Below are 21,237 nucleotides of genomic sequence, written 5' to 3'. Positions count from 1 at the left end.
CCGCCGAATGTTCAACCGTAACTTCCCCGTTGGATTCTTTGGACGTTGAACAACCCTGCGTGAATCTTGCTTACTACGAGATAGTAGTCGCCAGGAGTGGATATTTGGTCGCAGGAAGTCTATGGGATCCGAAAAGTCCAGACAGACCACAACGTGTCCGATCTGACTGCAGGCTCCTCCATAAAGGTGGTTCCCGGCTTGCTTCCGAATGTTGTCAAATGTCAAATTGTCAAAATGCGAAATCATCACCAATCATTCAATTCAAGAAAATTCAATTCTATCTGCAGTTATTACTTGGTGGCCTTTAAAAGGCCCGATTTGGTTTGAAACATTACTTCAAGCTTGTATGCCATGATAATTATGTGCCTTTTGGGACGGCATATTGGCTAATTCACTCAGCAACAAGCAACAAACAAAGGTCGGTACCTCACGCGTGGTATCTGTAGCACACTTGCTCACAGTTGTAGTGAGCCAAGCGGGAGGCAATGGTACTCACAGATACTCATAAATATACACATGCCAGAAATGCAGTTTGCATTAGTCTTTGATCTAATGATCTGACATAAAGTAATACTTCATCGAGTGAAACATGTTATCAATGTAACGTGTATTCTACGACATAGTGCTACATCACCCTTTCGTATAATCGTTTTAGGGCTAGGTACACATTGGAATTTTACCTGCACCAATCGACAAAAAAATCCTAGAGCTTCTGCAGCCGGTCTCAGTCATTTGTAGATCGAATCACTGAATATAATTCAGGTCATATTTATACATCAGCTTGCATACAACTCTAGGTAGTGTAGCAATATTGTTGAAAAATAACACAAACAGAAGAGGTGCCATGTTGCTGCCTTGAGGAACACCCGAGCAGTTGGTAAACTGGTGAAGAAAAAAACAGGAGCGAAGCTACATACGTAGAACTCGGCTGTCAAAATAGGAACTGCGTCATTCCGTGCAATTTCGAGATACACCGAATGGTGAATTTTTTTTGCAATAGTATTTATAGTCTATATGATCGAACGCTGCTTTCAGATCAGTATAGATTACGTCAGTTTAGGCTTTTTGTTCCATGTAGGATATACAGGTATCCTACTAGCAGACTTGTTTTGTTACAAACCAGTTGTGGTAACCGAATCATGACTAATTTTAGTTGTAAATAAGTTTCTGCAACCCTAAGTGTGCTACTTGGGTAAACGTGAAATTTCGTCGAAAATTCTAGCAATAGTTCACTTGATTGCATAGTACTTTTAGCTTCGGTTTCATTGAGTTATCATTTTTTGTTTACTCCAGTCTTCCAAATACGTTATTTGCGCTGTCAAAAATTGCGTTCTCGTTTCTATTTTTATACTGTTTACCAACTCTGTTCTCAGTTGAAATTCAAGCAATTTAAACGTAGACATTCAAATATAAACTTAGGACCTTAGCCCTTCTGTGGCTTATTTGCTTCTGATAGAGCGGTTGCGATCCAACCATCCGGAAGTTCTTCAAAGTTTCCTTGATCGCTGTATCTCAGTCCTAGTCACGTTCGTTTTACTGTCCGAAGAGGCCGGTGGCCTACGCCTCTCTTCGAAGGATCGACAGATGCGAATTCTTTTGGCTATAATCGCTATTGAGTGAGCGATAGGCTTATTAATTTTATGCGTGCTTGTGTGTAATGGGGTTTACCCTTCCTTCAAAGTTTGATCGGCTTTACCCGCTGGTTCCTTATTGTCAGTACTATTTCCAATTATGGCCGTCCTTAGCGAGGACTCATTACGTTTCACTGATCAGTACAGTCAACTATAAAAAGTAGGGGGGCCCCGTAGCCGCAAGGTTACCGAGTCTGCTTTGACAAGTGAGTGGTCGTGGGTTCGAATCTTAGTAGAATCAAGCCATTCGATGTCAAAGTGACTTTAGCATGGGTTTATTCTCAGGCCCCTCCAATTTACCCTTCCTTCGTGCTGAATTCTATATTTACCCACTGAAGCCTCCTGACAGTGCAAATGTCCCTCCTATAGTTAAGTGTACTGGTCAGAGGTACGAATGAGTCCTCGCCAGGGACGGCTGTAATATGGGATAGTGCTGGCAGCGAGGAATAAGTGGGTAAAGTAGATCAAGCTTTGAAGGAAGGGTAAACCCCAACACACACAAGCACGCATAAATTTAATAAGCATATCGCTCACTCAATAGCGATTATAGCAAAAAGAAATGCAGTGCAGGTCATACAGCAAACACCCGGGCGATATTACAATAGATCAACTATACTGGTCGCAGTAATGAGTCCACACATGGAAAAAAAAACTATAAAAAGTAACTTTGGCACTGTCAAGAGGCTTCGTTGGGGGAAATTAGAATTCACCATGAAGAAATGTCAATGAGTGGCCTGAGAATAAACCATGCTAACCATGCTACTAAGATTTGAATCCACGACTACTCGCATGTCAAAGCAGACTCGCTAACCTTGCAACTAGGGAGCCCCCCAGCAGTATACCTCTTAGTGGAAGTCGTAAATTGCCGACCGCCAACACTCGTCAAAGTTTGTTCCAATACAACCGCCGCTTGGAGTCAAGTTCGCACCTGGTGCTTTCCAAAGGGTCGTCGACAGTATGGCGCCGGCATCCAAAAATTATGCCGTGTCCTGATGACTTCATAACTGCTGAAAACCCTCGAGTAGAGCGTGATTTGTTCGTTGAATTTTAAGCCGCATATGATACCATCGACCGGTAAGGACTAGTTTTCCCAGGAAGCTCATCAAACTGATTCAATCTACGATGGATGGTACACAGTGCTGTGTTCGGATTTCGGGTGGATTGTCAAGGTCATTCGAATTAAAGAGAGGGTTTCGTCAAGGTGATGGTCTCTTATGCCTGCTGTTCAACATTGCGCTACAAGGTGTTATGAACCGAGAGGATATCAATATGCGGGGCACGATCTTCAAAAGATCTAGTCAATTCGTCTGCTTTGCCGATGACATATGGATATTATTGCGGTCGAGCAGACTAAGTTCCCGTACAAAGAGTACCCTGTACAAGACGCTTATTAGACCGGTTGTTCTCTATGGGCATCAAACATGGACAATGCTCGAAGAGGACCTGCGTGTGCTCGGAGTTATCGAACGACGTGTGCTAACTGTTAAGAACTGAACGACCTTCTGCGGCGTACAGGAAAACGGAATATGGAACGGAGGATGAACCATGAACTCGCAAAGTTCTATGACAAACCCAGTATCCAAAAGGTGGCTAAAGCTGGGCTGGAATGCCGGAGAACTACCCTGCAAAGATGATGTTTGCCTCAAATCCGGTAGGAACAAGACGACCAGGAGCGCAGCGAGCAGGATGGTTAGACCAGGTGGAGCGAGATCTGAGGAAGAGTACTCGGTGTCTAAGAAATTGGAGAGCGGTAGCCCACAACCGAGTTAATTAGAGAAACCTTGTTCAACAGGCTTTGTCTCAAGGCGACAAGCCACTTAAGTAAGTAAGAGCGTGATCACATCACTTTGCACCGCCTCGATCGAATTCAAGACTACGGATTACACACATGCGTCGAAATGTGCTGTTTTTCTTTACCACAAATCAAATAACTTGATCACATAATCGACAAAGATGGTTTTTATCCTGATCCTGAGAAGACGGACAGTAATATACCAGCTTCAAAAGACGTCGCATAGCTATGTCAATACATATCAATTAGTACGGATAGATGAAAGCCTCTACTAGTACATCTGACGTAGAAGGATGCTTATTGAGATTTGACGACCGATTGCCAGCGATTCTTCCAACACTTTAAGGCTATCCTCTCCGATTTGTTGGTGACACGTTACGATCCGCATGGCCAGGTGATCGGAAGCACTTTCTTTTCCAGCAGAGATATCCGTAAAGCCACCTGGAGATCACCTCATCAAGGAACATTGTACCAAATCGACATATTCTCATCGATGGTCGGTTTTTTCCGAACATTATCAATTACGCGCTCTACGGCGCCATGCCCAAACTTATCGCCGTTATACACCTCGCGACAAAGTAGCTAGTGTCTAGACCTACGTATGCCGACGTGCGTAGCTTTGTGGAGATAGGTGCTCGGCCGTCAATGAGGCCGCAACCGCGGTGCTAGGTGAAGAAACCTAGAGTGCACGAAATGGTTGGTTTGACGGGGAATGCCACAAGTAATGAAGACAATGAAAGCCTCTTGCCAGGGCAAGTTATAAGAATGGTACTTGCTTGAGGTGCGAATGAAGCCTCTTGTTCAAGGGCAAATTATAGCTTGTTCCGCTTCCTGGTTCTAGGAACGAGATTGGTAATGCATAAGTAGTAAGGAACACATACATACACACATACACACCCTCACTCTGTGCTGAGCTCTGCTTTACCGACCATGAAGCCTTTAGCCGGGGCTGGTTATAAGAATGATACTTGCTCGAGGTGCGAATGAAGCCTCTTGTCCAAGGACAAATTATAACTAGTCTCCGCACCTCTTGGCTCTAGAGCTAGATTGGTTGAAAAGTAGTAAGAAGCGTAGAGGGAAAACAGAGTGAAAACACACCGACACGTTAAGCACGAATAATAAGCAGTTCACTCACTCTATAGCGATACTGCAATAACAACGAAGTGCGGATCAGCACTTGGATAAGATCACAATAGATCAAAATGCTGGTCGTAGTAAAAAAAATGGAGAGGACCGACTCCGGCAGAACTCTACAAAAATTGTAAAGAACCACTAACAATGGCACTTCACTGGATAATTTCAAGAATTGGGAGGAGGAGCAGCTACCGAAGGAATGGATGGAAGGTGCGGTTTGTCCCATCTATAAAAAGTGCAATCGGCTCGATTGCTGTAATTACCGCGGCATTACGCTAAACAGAGCCGCGTACTAGGTGCTCTCCCAGATTTTGTTACTCCATGTATCTCCAATAACAAGATAATTCGAAAGGCAGTACAAAGCGGGTTTTACGGATGCCCGTGCTACTGGGATCAAATTTCCACTCCGAAAAATGCTCCAGAAATGTCAGGAGTATGTTTCCATGCATCATACGTTCGTAGAATGCAAGGCAGTATATGATACAGTCGAGCGCGAACAGCTATGGTAAATAATGCACGAAAATGGTTTTCCGTAAAACTGACGCGGCTGATCAAAGCTAGTCTGGGGCGAGTGATGTGCTACGTGCGTGTTTCGGGGGTACCCTCAAGTCCTTTCGAATCATGGATGCAGAGCATTGCGGCAAGGGGATGGACTGTCTTGAATGTTATTCAACATCGCTATTGAAGGTGTGACTACCGCCGAGCGGTAGTCGAAACGAGAAGAACCATCTTCAGCAAAAGCAGCCAACACCTAGCCTTCACAGACGACTTAGAAATCAAACCTTGGAATGGAGAAGGCAATCTACGTCAGACTAAAACGGAATCTGGGAAGAATAGGTTACAAATAAATGCGTCAAAAACCAAATGTATGGTAGGAAGAGGCTCCAGAGAATACAATGTTCGCCTCTTACGGACAGTGGCTATTGATGGCGATGAACTGGAAGTGGTCAATGAGTTCATATATTTAGGATCTCTAGTAACCCCCAGCAATACGAGCAATGAGTTTCAGCTGGATGTCGAGCCGATTTTTTCCTCCGCAAGGCGCTCCGACCAAAGAGCATACGCTGGTGCACAAACCTGACACTAAAAAGGTGTTGCAGACTATTTTTGACGGAGTACAAACAGAAAGCGGACAGTGCCGTAGGTTATAAACCACGATCTGCAGACACTTTTTGGATCCGTTGTAAGGATGCCGGATGACTATGTAGTCCGTTTTCTTCAAGAACCCCAACGACACTACAAATAGAGGGGCCCAACGTGCTAGAAGGCTCGAGCAGGTTGAAGCCGACTTGCGTGTGTCGAGATTCGAGACGCTCAACGATTTGGCGACGAATATCCAAGAACCGAGCAAAGTACACTCTTAAATGATTCCACCTGTAAATAGGTCGGATTTAGTTAAAGCTAGGTTGAAAGTACTCAAAATGCCCTTAAAGTGTACAAACTCAAACTTTGGGTAAAAATTTCAACCAATTTTGGCTACTTGCTACCGATAATTGAATTATTCTCTATGACAAATAACGCAATTTTAAGTTCCTACTACCAATTTTTTGGTTGAAAAACTACTCAAAATCTGAGTTTGTACACTTTAAGGGCATTTTGAGTAGTTTCAACCTAACTTTAACTAAATCCGACCAATTTACAGGTAGACTCATTTAAGAGTGTAGAAAGAAATTGCTGATAAGGCAAGCGCCACACCAGCTATACGCGGCTCGAAGTAAGAAGTAAGTAAGTACGTTACGATCCTGATGAATGTTGATCTTTTATCACACCTGATAAATTCCAACAGTAGATCGGGCGAAGATAACATCATAGCTGCTGTATAAATCGAATCGGATGTAAAAGTAATCCATCTTTGCTTTGCCAGTCACATCTGAGACAGTTAAGGACACGAATGATGATCTGCCTATAAATGAAGAATTGGCTAATATGCCAGGAATATGAAATGAAGAAAAATGCAATTTAATTACTTTTGTCTGTCAAAGAGGTTTTACGCAGTAATGACAATCTGTTTAATGTGCATAATACCTATCATACATGCCGGAGCCATGCCGTTGAACTGAAACAACGATTTCATTAGGTGGATGCCCATCAATGACCGTCTATGCGTGTTGAGAATTAAGGGCAAATTCTTTGTTTAACTACAATCTTATAAATGTGTACGCACCGACGAACGACAAACCCGATGATGTAAAAGAGGTATTCTATGATCTTCTCGACAGAGCATGTGGAGAATGCCCAAGACATGACATAAAAAAGTAGTCATCGGGGATACAAATGCACAAGTCGGACGTGAAGAGTCCTTTCGTCCCGTTATTGGTAGAGAAAGCCTCCATCCTACCGCAATTGACAATGACCTGAGGTTAATCAACTTCGCTGCAGCCAGAGGAATGGTTATCTGTAGTACCCATTTTGCACGATGGAACATTCGGAAGCACACGTGGAAACACCCTAATGGAGAGGTCTGCTCTTAGATCGACCACGTTCTAGTTGGTGGCCGGCACTTTTCTGATGTCGCAGACGTTCGATCCTTCCGGGGACCAAACGTCGACTCGAACCACTATCCCGTAGTAAGCAAGATCCGCGCCCGGTTGTCCAACGTATTCACATCGAAACCAACGAGAAAGATACGACTGAACATTCGGCGGTTATCAGCGGAAGGAGTTGCTGCAGAGTACTTTCAGAAAACTGATGAGCGGATCGGTGAACCTGAACGAACAGTGGAGACACATGCACGATGCGATCAGTACTACTTCCGGTGAGTGGTTTGACGCAGAGCGCCAGCGAGTGACTGATGAGAAGAATCGAGCCAGAAGTCACATATTGGCTGCAACCGTGACACGCCAGAGCAGAGAGGTATCGAGCTGCTAGAGCTGCCGAAAAGAGAGTTCACCGTCGTAAGCAACGTCTGCACTGGGATCGCATTCTTGCGAAGGCGGAGAATTGCTTCGAGAGGCACGATACGAGAAGCTTCTTTAATACAATCATCGGAATCAGCAACCGGACCGTGCCAACTGCTGTTATGTGCAACGACAAGGAGGTGGCTAGGCGTTGGAAACAACATTTCGATGCATTGTTGAATGGTGAATAAGATGGAGCGGTCAACAGAAACAGGATAACGATCGAGGATGATGGACAAGCTGTGGATCCACCAACTTTGGACGAGGTTAGGAAAGCAGCGAGAGAGCTGAAAAACGGCAAAGCAACTGGATAACGCCTGTATAACGCGTACCAGAACAATCTGCAACGCCGCCTCAAGGCAAACCCCAGAAGCTTCTGGCGCCACGTGAATGAGCAACGGAAAGAGTCAGGGTTGCCTTCTATGATGTCCAATGGTTTATTCGAAACCGACTCCACTGCTGACATCGCAGACTTGTTTCGTTCTCATTTTAGTAACGTGTTCACAAATGAACGTCTCGAACCGCAGGATGTAATTGTCGCTACCGGAAACGTTCCCCGACTTTCTGCACCCGCATTGCCGTTTGTTATCTCCGTTGACATGCTTATATCAGCTCGAAAAGCCTTAAAATCATCTAAGGGACACGGCCCTGACGGTATCCCGTCAGTCATTCTGAAACGCTGCATGGAGACACTTGCGACACCTCTTGCAACAGTATTTAACTTATCCTTAGCTACAGGCGTATTCCCAAACTGCTGGAAACAATCGTATGTTTTTCCTGTTTTTAAGAAAGGTTGCAAGCGAATCGTATCGAATTATCGAGGCATTGCTGCGTTAAGTGCCACTTCTAAACTGTTCGAGTTAATTATTCTTCAAGAGCTAGTCCAGAGATACAACCATTACATTTCGCCTGATCAGCACGGATTTATGCCAAAACGATCTACGTCAACCAACTTAACCTGCTTCACGTCGTTTGTAATACGCCAAATAGAGACTGGCAATCAAGTGGACGCAATATACACAGACTTATCCGCAGCATTTGATACTATGAATCGTCAAATAGCGATAGCTAAATTTGATAAACTGGGCATGAATGAACATTTGCTTCTTTGGCTCCAATCTTACCTAAGCGGTCGGAGTATGTCTGTTAAAATAGGTGATCATATTTCATCTCCATTCTCAGTTTGGTCCGGCGTTCCACAAGGGAGTCATCTTGAGCCTTTTTTATTCTTGTTATATATGAACGATGTCAATTTCATTTTGAATTGCATGAAACTCTCGTATGCCGACGATTTAAAGCTATACTACACTATAAAACAACCACAAGATGCACTTTTCCTACAAAAACATCTGGAAGTTTTCGCAGAATGGTGCCAAATGAACCGCATGTCGCTTAATGTATCCAACTGCTCGATAATCTTTTTTGGTCGAAGACAATCACTATTCCACTTAAACTATGCCTGAGAGGGTGTGCAGTTAAAGCGCGAATCAACAGTCAAGGATTTGGGAATCCTAATCGACACTAAACTAACCTTTAAGGATCACGTCGCTTACATCGTGTCAAAAGCCTCTTCGCAGCTGGGCTTTTTATTTCGCTTTGCGAAGAAGTTTAAGGATGTTTACTGTCTGAAAACTCTATATTGCTCGATTGTGCGACCTGTCCTAGAATATGCGTCCATCGTCTGGTCTCCTTATTACCAGAACGAAACTCAACGCATTGAGGCTATTCAGCGAAAATTCAACCGCTTCGCTCTACGTCATCTCAGGTGGACGGCTCCATTAAATCTGCCTAGCTATAAAAGCAGATGCATGCTTATTAATTTGGAACTACTAGAGGAGAGACGAAATGTAGCTAAAGCGTCCTTTATTGGTGATCTGTTGCAAGGACACATCGATTGTTCTGCGCTGCTCAGTACCTTGGATATCAGCATATGTCGCCGCAATCTTCGGTCCCATTCGTTCCTCAGCATTGGTCCTGCGAGAACAAATTATGGACTTAACGAACCAATGCGTAGCATGTCTCGTGTATTCAACACATGTTATAACGTATTTAATTTTAATGTATCTCGACAAACTAATAAGTGTAGTTTTAAGCGTGTATTATGTTAATTTATGTTGTTTATGCGTGTATACCTTTCTGCATCTATAGTTATATAGCACAATCTGTCATTGGGGTGATTTTTTACCTGTTGACTAAGCAATTAAATAAATAAATAGGACGGCATCCCCGCCGCACTTTTGAAAGTCGGGAGCGAACGGCTGTATTGTGCAATCCATCAGGTTATACTAATAGTATGGACTGAGGAGGAATTACCTACGGACTGTGTTCCAGTAGGAAGTTGAACTGTTTTATCATCGCAATATTATCGACATTCGTCTTGCTTCTGCAACATCGATAATCATACTTCTGCATTATCAACATTTGTTTACATCCACCGGAGCGACATTTGTCCTGTTTAATCAACGTGCCTTTCTTCTGCTTTACCGATGCGACATTTGTACTGCACCCGGTTAGTCGACAACGAACTACTTTGGAACTTTATCTGCGCAGCCGTTTTCGTTCCAACATGAATTCTCGGAACTCCCGTGGAACATCAAACGCGAGTGGTGGGGGTATTTTTAGTTATGTACATAATTATGTATTTTAATAAATCGCTTGTGCGACTTGTACACTTTAGGTTAACACAGCCCTCCTTGTACGTTAGAGTTTAAGTTTGAAGTGAAATATACCGCGTTTATATTCGAAAACGAGTACCAGTGCTTTACTAGCAGTGTAGTCCAAAAGTGAAGAACAGTAATAGTCCTGTGCAAGTGTTTCCACCCCGTGAGTCTACAGAAGCAACCTAGTGCTCTGCAAATAGTGATCCTGTGAAAGCAAGGTGTCCACCAGGAATCCTTATTCCGTCGTCTTGTTTGCTTCTTCCGACAGCCCTACAGTCGATTTTGCCCATATGCCCATATTTGCCCATATTTTGTCTCATATGCCCTATTTACAAAAAGGGCCATCGACTCGAATGCAGCAATTACTCGAGGCATTACTCTTCTCTATTCTGCATACAAAATTCTCTCCGGCATCCTGTTTCTCAGACTGAGGCCGTTGCAGGAAACCTTTTTATTTTATTTTTGTTAGATTATGGTCACTTTAACACTTTTAGGTCACCCGGGTCCTCGACATGAATGCTAACCAATACACCGATGGGGATTGACCCCAGGAAACCTTTGTTGGCGAATACCAGTGCGGTTTTCGAGAGGGACGCTCCACGACGGAACAAATGTTCGCCTTGCGACAAACCCCCGATAAATTCCGGGAATTCAACTTGCAGACGCACCATTTGTTTATAGACTTCAAAGCGGCGTACGATTCAGTTAAACGAAATGCGCTGTGGCAGACTATGCTTGAACATGGTTTGCCAACAAAACTGATTAGGCTGATACGTGCTACCCTTTATGGTTCACAATCAAGCGTAGGGATAGCGGGTGAGACATCGGACTCGTTTGTGACGTTAGATGGTTTAAAGCAAGGTGACGGACTATCGAATCTATTGTTCACCATTGCATTGGAAGGTGCTATTCGAAGGGCCGGCGTGCAGAGAAGCGGTACCATCATCACGAAATCTCATATGCTTCTAGGGTTCGCGGACGACATCGATATCATCAGTGTTAACCGTAGAGCTGTGGAAGAAGCGTACACGCATCTTAAGCAGGAAGCTGCGAGGATGGGGCTTATCCTAAATTCTACCAAAACAAAGTATATGGTGGCTGGTATATAACAGGGCCTTCTACGGATTACGTAGCCAGCTGAGGTCCCGTAGCCTACAACTCCGTACAAAATTCGAGCTCTATAAGACGCTAATTCACCCGGTGGTACTTTACAGCCACAAAGCGTGGACCATCTTCGTATACCAAGTATACAAAGATGCGGATGTTGTGAAGCGATTAAAATACTGCAGGCTACAATGGGCTGGACAAGTAGCAAGGATGCCGGATGAGAGACCAGCGAAAACAATATTTAGCAGAGACCCGACAGAGGCCGACGACTTCGAGGCAGACCCCGTACCCGTTGGATGAGCGCTGTTGACGAGGATGCTAGAACAGCGGGTGTTAGGGGCGACTGGAGAGCGCTAGCCCAAGGCCGAGTATTGTGGAGACGGCTCCTGAATTCGGCATGGATTTGATAAACGGATTGTCGCCGAAAAAGCAAGGATGTTACGGAGGAGAATCAAGATAGACTTGGCTTGCTGCCAACTTGACAAGGAATAACTGTAAACATTCTGAAATCAATGAAGAAGCAAAAATGAACTTCAAAAAATATTTGTCGTTTCCTTACGCTAAAGAACTAAAGAAAGTTCAAACTTTTACTCACCTTGAAATCACGCTCGTGCAAGCACACATTGATATCTTCCGTTTGCTCCAGATTAGGCAGCAGCTCCTCCAGGACCCACTGACGATCTTGTTCCGAATAGCTGACAAACACATCGTACGCAAAGCAGCCGTTCGGCGATGATTCACTCTCTCTTCTTCGTTTGGATTCAGCTTTGTGAGCCATCATGCTTAATATTGTGGCATTCCGCACGATAATACAGAAGTATTTGATGTGTTCCCACTTGGAAATGTAAATGATGAACGCAACCAATGCAAACCCGAAAAATATTAAAATAAATTTGACAATGTTTGCGCTTGTACTGTTCTGCAACGGTAGATTAGGCAGCAAGGCGGATCGATCAAAGGTGCACCGTTCCTGTTCGAACAGGTAGAACTCGGAATCGTCAAGATCAATGCACTTGTATCGTTCCTCATCGAAATCGATTATCTGGAATTGAGCTCCATTGAAAGGATCCGACGAGTTCGCATATTCCGGCTGGCCGCCATTTGTTGCGGTTCTGTTGCTACAGTCAATAGCAATAAATCGTGACGTTGATGATACCGGTCGATACTTTGCAAGCGATTCCAAAAACTTGGTATTACTATCGTAGATTGTTGAGACATAGCTTTGAACTACACGATAAAGTACATTATATTCTTCGGTTGCTTTGGCTGCTTGTTCAAGTGCTAGGTCATCCTCACTCGGAATAAGTTCTTCATGTGATAAACTGACCGATCCATTCTCCGAAAAATTAGTGATTGAATGTGGATCAGGTTCAAATACTTTCCTACTTTTATGAATACTACTAGCAGATCCTTCACCGCCAATTAACGAGTTGCTAAAACCCGAATATCCATAGTCCTGTAAAAACTCTGCCATTTCTTCGTAATTATCGGACGTATCCTGGGCATGTCCTAATAAATTGTGCAGTAGACACGATATGGCTTGCGAAGTTTTGGCCGCTAATTCAACAAATTCCCGCAACAAACAATGACATACGAAACTGTTTTGTCCAACGGCAAGAAAATTAACACTGGCAAAATCGTACAGCATTTCTGTTGTCAGTACGTTTATATTGTTTTCGGAAAGGTCTAAGATGTACAGTTCAGGATTATACTTAAACACCTGCTGATGCCAGTTACTGATATGATTGTTGCTTAGATCCAGAATCTCTAGTGCGGGCAGATTAGCAAATGTACCGTTTTTTAACTGATTTATGTTGTTCGTACCGAGAAGCAAAACCCGGAGGCTAATCATTCCATTCAACCAATCTAGATGTTTCACTGTCGAATTCTGACAAACCAGAATCTCCAGATTGACATTGAAACCACGCGAGTCGCTTTGCTCGTGATGAATAGCCGTAGATATTCCTGGATTCCCCGAAATGTCCAACACTTTGAGCGATCCATTCATCATTGAACCAACGATTATAGCGATGCCGGTGTAGCACAAACTGAGCTGTTGAACCGCCACGTGACGGAATGCTTTCGAGCTTATCGACAACAGTTTAGTATGTGAAACATCTAAGAACGATAGATTGGTTAACCACGTGAACGTGTTTTCGCTCATGTTTAGTCCTTCGGTGAGTGAATTGTACGGATCAGGAGTACCATAGTCTGTGAATCCGGCATATTTTGCTTGCACATTGTACGAAATATCCAGGTGACGGAGGCCTGACAATCCGATTAGTTGATTAGCGTTTAGTTCGGTTAGACTATTGTGTGAGAGAAATAGTAGCCAAAGATTCGAAGTATTGACAAAAGCCTGTGCAGGCAGAAAGGATAATCCACAATATCTTAAATCCAAGACGCGTAGGTTCTCCATCCTTGGAAGACTAAAGGCTAAAAATAATTTATAAACGTTGAAAAAATGTTTCTCGAAAAGTAGTCGAACTTATTTACGATTCAGAACGTTTCCCATGGCAGAGAAATGAGTCAGCGTGCTGTTGATCAGCGAAAACTCAGAGGCGGGCAGTTGGCTGAGTCCATTGCGTGCCATGGATAAATAAATCAGTTTCTGTATTAATAAATGAACAGTCAGTATAAGCACCCGAAAGCATATATAGGTATTTGGATTCTTTTCTACGCATTCTCACCTGTCTGATATTTTCGTTCAAGAAAGGTCGAAATCGGTCCCTAATTAGGTCTAAGTCTACGTTATTTGATAAGTCCAACGAATTTTCGCGAACTCCTGCAAATGAAAGAAAAAAGATTATAAATTACTCATAGTTTGAACTGTAGCAGTATAATTCACATAACATTTCCAGTCGGATTTAGGCAATTCTGTGTGCTGATTGCGTTATGTGTTGATAATGCTGCTGGTACATAATGAATGGTGTATTTTTACAACTGCTCAATGATAAACCGATTCTTGAGAAGAAAAACAGCTTTGTGCGAAATAATTTGCTACTTGATGTCGTAAATCCAACCAATCCTAGATAAGCTAGCACTTCAACGCCAGCCAGTCCTTCAACCGTTATCGATCAGACTTTTGTGTAAGGGAATTTTAATTCGCTCTCGAAAACAATTGAATTTATTAATTACTAAAAGTAACTGCCGACAGGGAGGGAATGCGGCTCATTGCTCACAAATGCCATCACACAGTCCAATTCGATTTCAATTTCCTGTGTTACAACAATATTTAGTTTGCGAACCATGACATGCTAATGGCCTGTCCTAAAATTAGCTATTTAGTAGTTTTCGTAGTGATAACACACATGCGGTACCATTTGAAATGACCTAAGTTACCGGAAGTCCCTACGAGGAACACGCAAAATTCTCTTCTTCGAAACAGTTGCTCGAGTTCTTCACGAGACAGTTACGGGGCTAGTGCAAAAATCCCACTGACGCTCTCTAGCAGCACCGTCTAGCCGAGATTCGAAAAACCCATAAATGACTTGATTTAAGTTTCACAGTATTATATCATTGCATTTCTCTGGTTCTGATAAAATCTCGAAATTTTTTCTTAATAGAACTCATCATGCCCTGCACAGTTGCAAATGTGACTGAATCAGCATGTTTCTTGTTTCTTCTACTTTGAACGCATTTCTTTAGCACTGTTGACTGTTCCCCTGCTCTTTCGAAGTCGTTGTTTGACAACTGACCAGAATTTTTCAATCGGTCGAGACTCCGGATAATTTGGAGAGTTCATCTCTTTTGGTACGAATTCGACATTATTAGCTGCATTACCACTCTAGCATTACTTTAGTGTAGTGACGGCTAGCTAAATTATACCAGAATATAACGTTACCTTTATGTTTGCGAATGAAAGACAAAATTGGTTTCTTCAAGCATTCTTCCATGTACATATACACTTAATATCACTCCATCTTTGCGAATTTATTAGCAAAAACGAATTTATACTTGCCTGGCACATCGCCACGTCACAGTTGCAATGTAGAATTTGAAGACCGGGAATTTGCTTGATATCTTTTTTCACGTAGGTTTCGTTGTCCATACATCCGTTAAATTTCGTCAAATCTTGTTTATACAAACGCCTAACACGCTTTTTGGCTGCGAGTCATAATGACGGACGACATAATCCATGTTCATAATATTTGAACAGCATTTTTCACATATTATCTGTTTACATCGCACATTTTCTTTCCGTACGTTCTCACGGCAAATTCAAAGGAACGTGTATGGCTCATAAACCGCTGGATAGCCTTCTCGAGCGAAGATATTCTGCGTGGTTTGATAGTTGGTATCGTACCTTCTATCCATCTCCAGGGATGGATGCCAGGTTTAGGCTTAACCATCCTCCTTATAGCTTTCGATCCCTAGTTTCGGTTTTGTTGAAAGTTTTTTGCTGGCTTTTCACATCTAAGTTCTCCTTATTAACCCTTCAGAACATTACACACTGTTGATTTTGGCATTTTTAGCACTTAGCCAGCTTTGATCCAGACCACCCCTGATTTTCCAGGTGTTTATACAAGATTTTTTTTTATGTCGATCGAGTTCCATTATGTACTGCTCCAGAATGGAATATTGTGACGAAACCTGCACCGCAGTTGTTCTTCATAAACATTTAAACAAACTGTTACATATCGAAATTCCACCGACAAAATACTACAAATTTTCTCATAGTGCGTTGCCTACAATTACGCAGCCAGAGTCAATCATGGCGTAGTGGTTAGAATTTATGCCTCTCACGCCGAGGACCCGGGTTCAAATCCCAACCCCGTAGAAGTCACGAATGACCTAAGCTGTTAAAGAGACGCAGTCCACAACTGGAGTTAACGATATACATACAAAGTGGGACGATGGTTCTACAATCGATGGAGGGACGGTAAGGGAAAGTAAAGAAATTTTTTAGGGAGTGGATGGGAAAGAGTGGAAAGGAAGGGGGGAGGGAGGCAATAGGTAGCTACGCCCCCCCTTCCTTTCCACTCTTTTCCTTCCATTCCCAAAAAATGTTCATTGCTTTCCTCTACCGTCCCTCCATCAATTGTAGAACCATCGTTTCAAAAAAATATTAATATTAATGCCTGACCGCATTTCAAGGTCAAAGACTAAAAACATGAGGTTGGTCAATCTCAATACAAAGTGGGATTATACTCTCGATTAGGGGCAAATAAGAAAGTACTCTCCAAGCTAAGCCTTCGAAAATACTCTCGGACCTATAGAATCTATCTCTCTTTCACAATCTTCTCTACTTTGAGCTTTAATATGTTTAGCCATCGCCATAGATATTGTTCTATCGGTCGTGTTCGATTTTTGTTTGTTGACGAAGACTTTAAATCGTATGATTCATTCGTCTCCGCTTGTTGTATCGACTATATCTATGCAATTAGCAAGGTAGGTGAATTGACTAGATTTGCTGAAGATTGTACCTGCGCATTGCTATCCCCTCGGTTCATGGTACACTGTAGCCATAATGTACTCCATAATCCACCCGAAATCCGCACACAGTGCGCAATGCGTACCATTCAGCGTACCCTAAATTAGTTAGATCGACTTTCCGCAAAAGCCGTTGTCTTCCATGATTTTTCATAGCTCTTTACCGTCGACGGTATCATACGCAGCTTTGAAACCAATGAATAATAAACATAATTGTGCGTGGAAACTCTGTATTCATGGATTTTTTAGATCTGAAGCTTCGGAAATATTTCATCTGTCACTGATCGTCCTTCAACGAACCAGAGAGAGCACTTTGTAAGCGACATGCGAGAACGGTGATTGTACGACAGTTTTCACAGTCCAGTTAGTTGCCTTTCTTGTAGATTGGGCATATAACTCCATTTCTCCACTCTTCCGGTAGCTGTTCTGTATCCAAAATTCTTACAATTCGTTGGTGCAGACAAGTGGTCAGTTCTCCCGAGTCCTCTTAATAAGCCCGGCCTGGTGTCATTTTTCGCAGCCGATTTATTTTTCGTCTGCTGCCTGAAGGCCTCCATAACGCGTTTTGTCGTACTGTCGAAATTGCTTTCCACGCCGCCCTGGGCCTTTGCCGGGGTACATGTAAAGTGTTTATCGAAAGGCTTCTTGCTCCTTTCGGTGATCTCACAATTGTTCGTCAAGATACCACCATTCTGACTCTCATCCTACATTTCGGCTCGCAGTACAAATCCTTAGCGGGGTTCATTGAGTTTCTGGTAGTACTTTCGCTAAAGAATCTGACTAAAGTAAAGAATCTGACTAAAGAAGTGACAGGTAACTCATTTTCGGTTCGTCGAAACCAAATGCGCATGAATCTCGATGAAACCATCTGAATCTTTTGCTCGAATACTTGCGGAGTATCAGTCGATCAACGCGGGAGAAAATATTGACTGCTAGCAAACGGCAACAAATATCATCGTATCATCATGAAATCGATCCGTGCTGCCTAACGAAAACACCAGGCAATCAAATTTGTATCGTACAGTTCATAAAATCGTCCAAACGTTGAACTCGAAAAAATATTGTTCGAACTTTTCCTAGCAACTTTGAACAGAGTCACGCACAACAATCATCGTTGAGCAAATCAGGTTTAATGATGACAGGAGGCCGCGAGTGACTGAGCTCCAATGTCTTTTCTTTAGTCAGATTCTTTAGACTAAAGAAGTGACAGGTAACTCATTTTCGGTTCGTCGAAACCAAGTGCGCATGAATCTCGATGAAACCATCTGAATCTTTTGCTCGAATACTTGCGGAGTATCAGTCGATCAACGCGGGAGAAAATATTGACTGCTAGCAAACGGCAACAAATATCATCGTATCATCATGAAATCGATCCGTGCTGCCTAACGAAAACACCAGGCAATCAAATTTGTATCGTACAGTTATAAAATCGCCCAAACGTTGAACTCAAAAAAATATTGTTCAAACTTTTCCTAGCAACTTTGAACAGAGTCACGCACAACAATCATCGTTGAGCAAATTAGGTTTAATGATGACAGGAGGCCGCGAGTGACTGAGCTCCAATGTCTTTTCTTTAGTCAGATTCTTTAACTTTCGCGGTTCGTGAAGACTATGCAGTTACCTTACCTTCGTATACTTCGGCACTTCTTTTCCTCCCGAAGGTTTGGGGTCCCTGCATCTTCTTCTCTATGTGTCTTTCCACGTTCTGACGTGACGAGTGCTACTACACAACTTTGTCGCCAACTCAGCGTTTTCCTCATTTATCACCCTGCTACATTTCTACAAATTTTAAACTATAGAGTTAATTACATCTGAATTTTCACATGTATTTTCACGTGTTCGTTGTATAATATTCATGATTTATATATAATATTATTATTTATATTTATATATTATAAGTAAAATCAAATAAATTCAATTGCTTCAATGTGGCGCTCAAGCAATTTTAGAATCAAATCTTAGAAACACTTACGTTTAGAAGACTATTTTTTCTATCTGCTAAATTCTTTGCATTTGGGTTACACTCAGGATAACTAAACAAAACTCAAGGTATTCAAGCTATATGACATAAGTTTATCATTAACTGAGGGCCCAAGTTGATAAATGAGTTACTTATAGAATTTAAAAATCTCTCGCTGTTTTTTTGTGACGACCTACCATAATCCTGGTTGTCCGGTGGGGCAGTTCACCTCTATGCCGAATGTTCGGGGTTCTAGCTGTTCAAACAGCACCCAGTCGCCACTTACGAAATTCAGCAATCAGCAGTTCCAGGTACCAAGCATCCGTTCCATTTCTTTATTTCGTCGCCTTCGTTCATGCTAAATGTTCCAAGTCGAATTTCCTTGATTGTTTGTAGTAAGGTAGGATTTGATAAGTTGCCTTACTAGGGCCACGCTACCAAGATTTGTGATGGAGCTGCCATCTTAGCTTTAGTACCGAAATAAGCCAAGTACAAACGCTCACTTAGTAGAGAATTCTTCAAGCCGTGAAGGACCGCCCCTGGCATGGGAATCTTCAGGAATCAAGGCTGGCAATCTACAAGGCGATCTCCACTAAGATTGCTCGTATTCCGGCTGTAGCAGAAGGAAAGAGTAATATTGCCAATATTCATGGAACAAGCTGGAATGTGATTACCACTGAGCTATCACTATTCTTAACGCAACCGATAGGCAGATCATCTGCCGCTAGCAAGTAGGTTTGTTGGAAGTTCTAAAACCGGTTTTTTGGAAAGGCGATCGACAGCGTACCAAATCTTTGTGTTGCGGCAAATCCTGCAAAACTCAATAAACTTCATCGATTTCAAGGCAGCTTATAATACTATCGACCATGAAGCGCTATTGAAAATAATGGACTAGCCTTGCTAAAAAGTTGACAAGCCATGCAAAGGCCATAGTACAGTGCTGTTTGCGGTTATTGGTCACGTTATTAAGCTCGATTGTAACACGCAAGGGATTTCGACAAGGCGGTGATATTCCTGTTTACAGTTTAACATCATGCTAGTAGGTGTTATGAAGCATGCAAGCTAGATTTTGAATAAAACTAGCCAGTTCATCTGCTCTGCTGTCGATGATATTGCGGAAGGACGTTCCAAGTTGAAATGTGAAGCATAGAAAATTGGTTTAGTGGTGTATCTGTTAGCAGAAGAGAACCAGGCGAGATGGAGCTCGCATTGCCAGTGGCGTTATACCTAACGGACGTCGGAAAACAAGTGCAGGGAAGCAAGTATGGAGTAGCATCTAGGAAGCGTGAAGAGTTCAAGAAATTGAAGTCAGACAGTCATGAGCCGAACATGTTGGTGTAACATTGCGACCCAGGTGAAATCGCATCAGGATAAGGCAACACTCAACAAACAACAATCATCGAATCGTTAATTATTTATTTTCGACGGTCAATTTTAGCTAGTCCATGCTTGTTACAATATGCGGGGCTGTTAGGTTGGGTACTTGCTGAATATGTGAAGAAGGAACGATTGGAATGTGTCCGTTGATTTTCAAAGGCTTTCAAAAAATTTTCAGAAAGTACTCTTCCATATTTTTAAATTTTTGTAAACGTAAAAAAGGGATTTGGACTGTATTAAAACATAGTAACAGGCCGCTACCATAACAAAGCTGTTAGCTGAATCTCAGTGGTAAAATTCGTATGATAATGAAAAAAAAATCGTACGATGGCAAAAGAAATCCCACAGTCCGATAATATATACGCATGGGTGTGCTTTATACTAGAGGAGTCTTTACATTTCGGCGTCTATGCTAATGTGGCAGCTCGAACGCGTATCGAACATTATCTAACCGTGATAAATAAAATCTTTACGACGACCGCTGGATAAAGCTTGCTGCACCTAAAGGATGAAGCTTACACTAGCTTAGGTACTGGAAAACGGAACTAAAAGCCGCGATACTGTTTTACTGATTCTCGGGAAATGATTCTTCGCTCGCTGCCGACGAACCTCGACAGTCGATTTTAACTAATCGTCCAGTAATGTTTAGCCAGAAAAACTTGTTTTAAAAATTATACGGGTCTCATTGGAAAAGCCTTCCACGATAAGTCAGTTTATATTGTCTAAGTTGTTAAGTTTTACTCTATCGTTTTTATTCGGATTTGTCGAATTCTTTTCAAAAGTGAAATGGCTATCCGCTCGCCCTTGCATATTTTTGTGATGTTCGTACTTGAGAAGCTAAGAAATTACTGACCACATTCACAAAGTAGAAATTGTAGTGTTTCAAGTACAAGTAGTAGTTTGATTGTGACTTTGAAATATTTGCAAATGTTAATGCGGACGATGACTTTTTTTCTATTTTCGTAGTAAAGAGTTTTAAAACGGAAGCAAAAATGTGTGTTACTAATATCCTGGGATGGAATTTTGATTTATTGTGACGGCAAGCATTTTCACGAAAGGTATTTGCACGTTAGGTCTTTTTCTATTCAACCTTCTGTTAGGATCATAGATTTTAAAATCGATGATTAATGAAATGGAAAGTTCAGGAACTATTTCAAACTCCAGTGCTATCATTCTACCGACATATTAAGGCTATTTCCTAGTCAGTGTTCGGAAGATGGGTGAAAACTTGTCCGTAATATATCTA

General features: G+C 42.4%; 1 protein-coding gene across 1 annotated transcript in view; it reads right to left on the bottom strand.

Moving 5' to 3' along the window:
- The window catches only part of LOC128735295 (uncharacterized), a 30,045-nt gene that overhangs the window by 7,727 nt on the left and 1,081 nt on the right, over nucleotides 1-21,237 (bottom strand). Inside the window, exons 2-4 of the mRNA XM_053829786.1 lie at nucleotides 13,912-14,006; nucleotides 13,718-13,832; nucleotides 11,817-13,657 (exon numbers count right to left, since the gene is read on the bottom strand). Coding sequence (XP_053685761.1) covers nucleotides 11,817-13,657; nucleotides 13,718-13,832; nucleotides 13,912-14,006 — 2,051 coding nt within the window. The remainder of the gene's footprint in view (nucleotides 1-11,816; nucleotides 13,658-13,717; nucleotides 13,833-13,911; nucleotides 14,007-21,237) is intronic.

The sequence above is a fragment of the Sabethes cyaneus genome, chromosome 2 (assembly GCF_943734655.1).
Source record: "Sabethes cyaneus chromosome 2, idSabCyanKW18_F2, whole genome shotgun sequence".
In the NCBI taxonomy this organism is placed as follows: Eukaryota; Metazoa; Arthropoda; class Insecta; order Diptera; family Culicidae; genus Sabethes; species Sabethes cyaneus.
The sequence above is the reverse complement of the archived record's forward strand: the minus strand, read 5'-3'. Positions and strand labels throughout refer to the sequence as shown.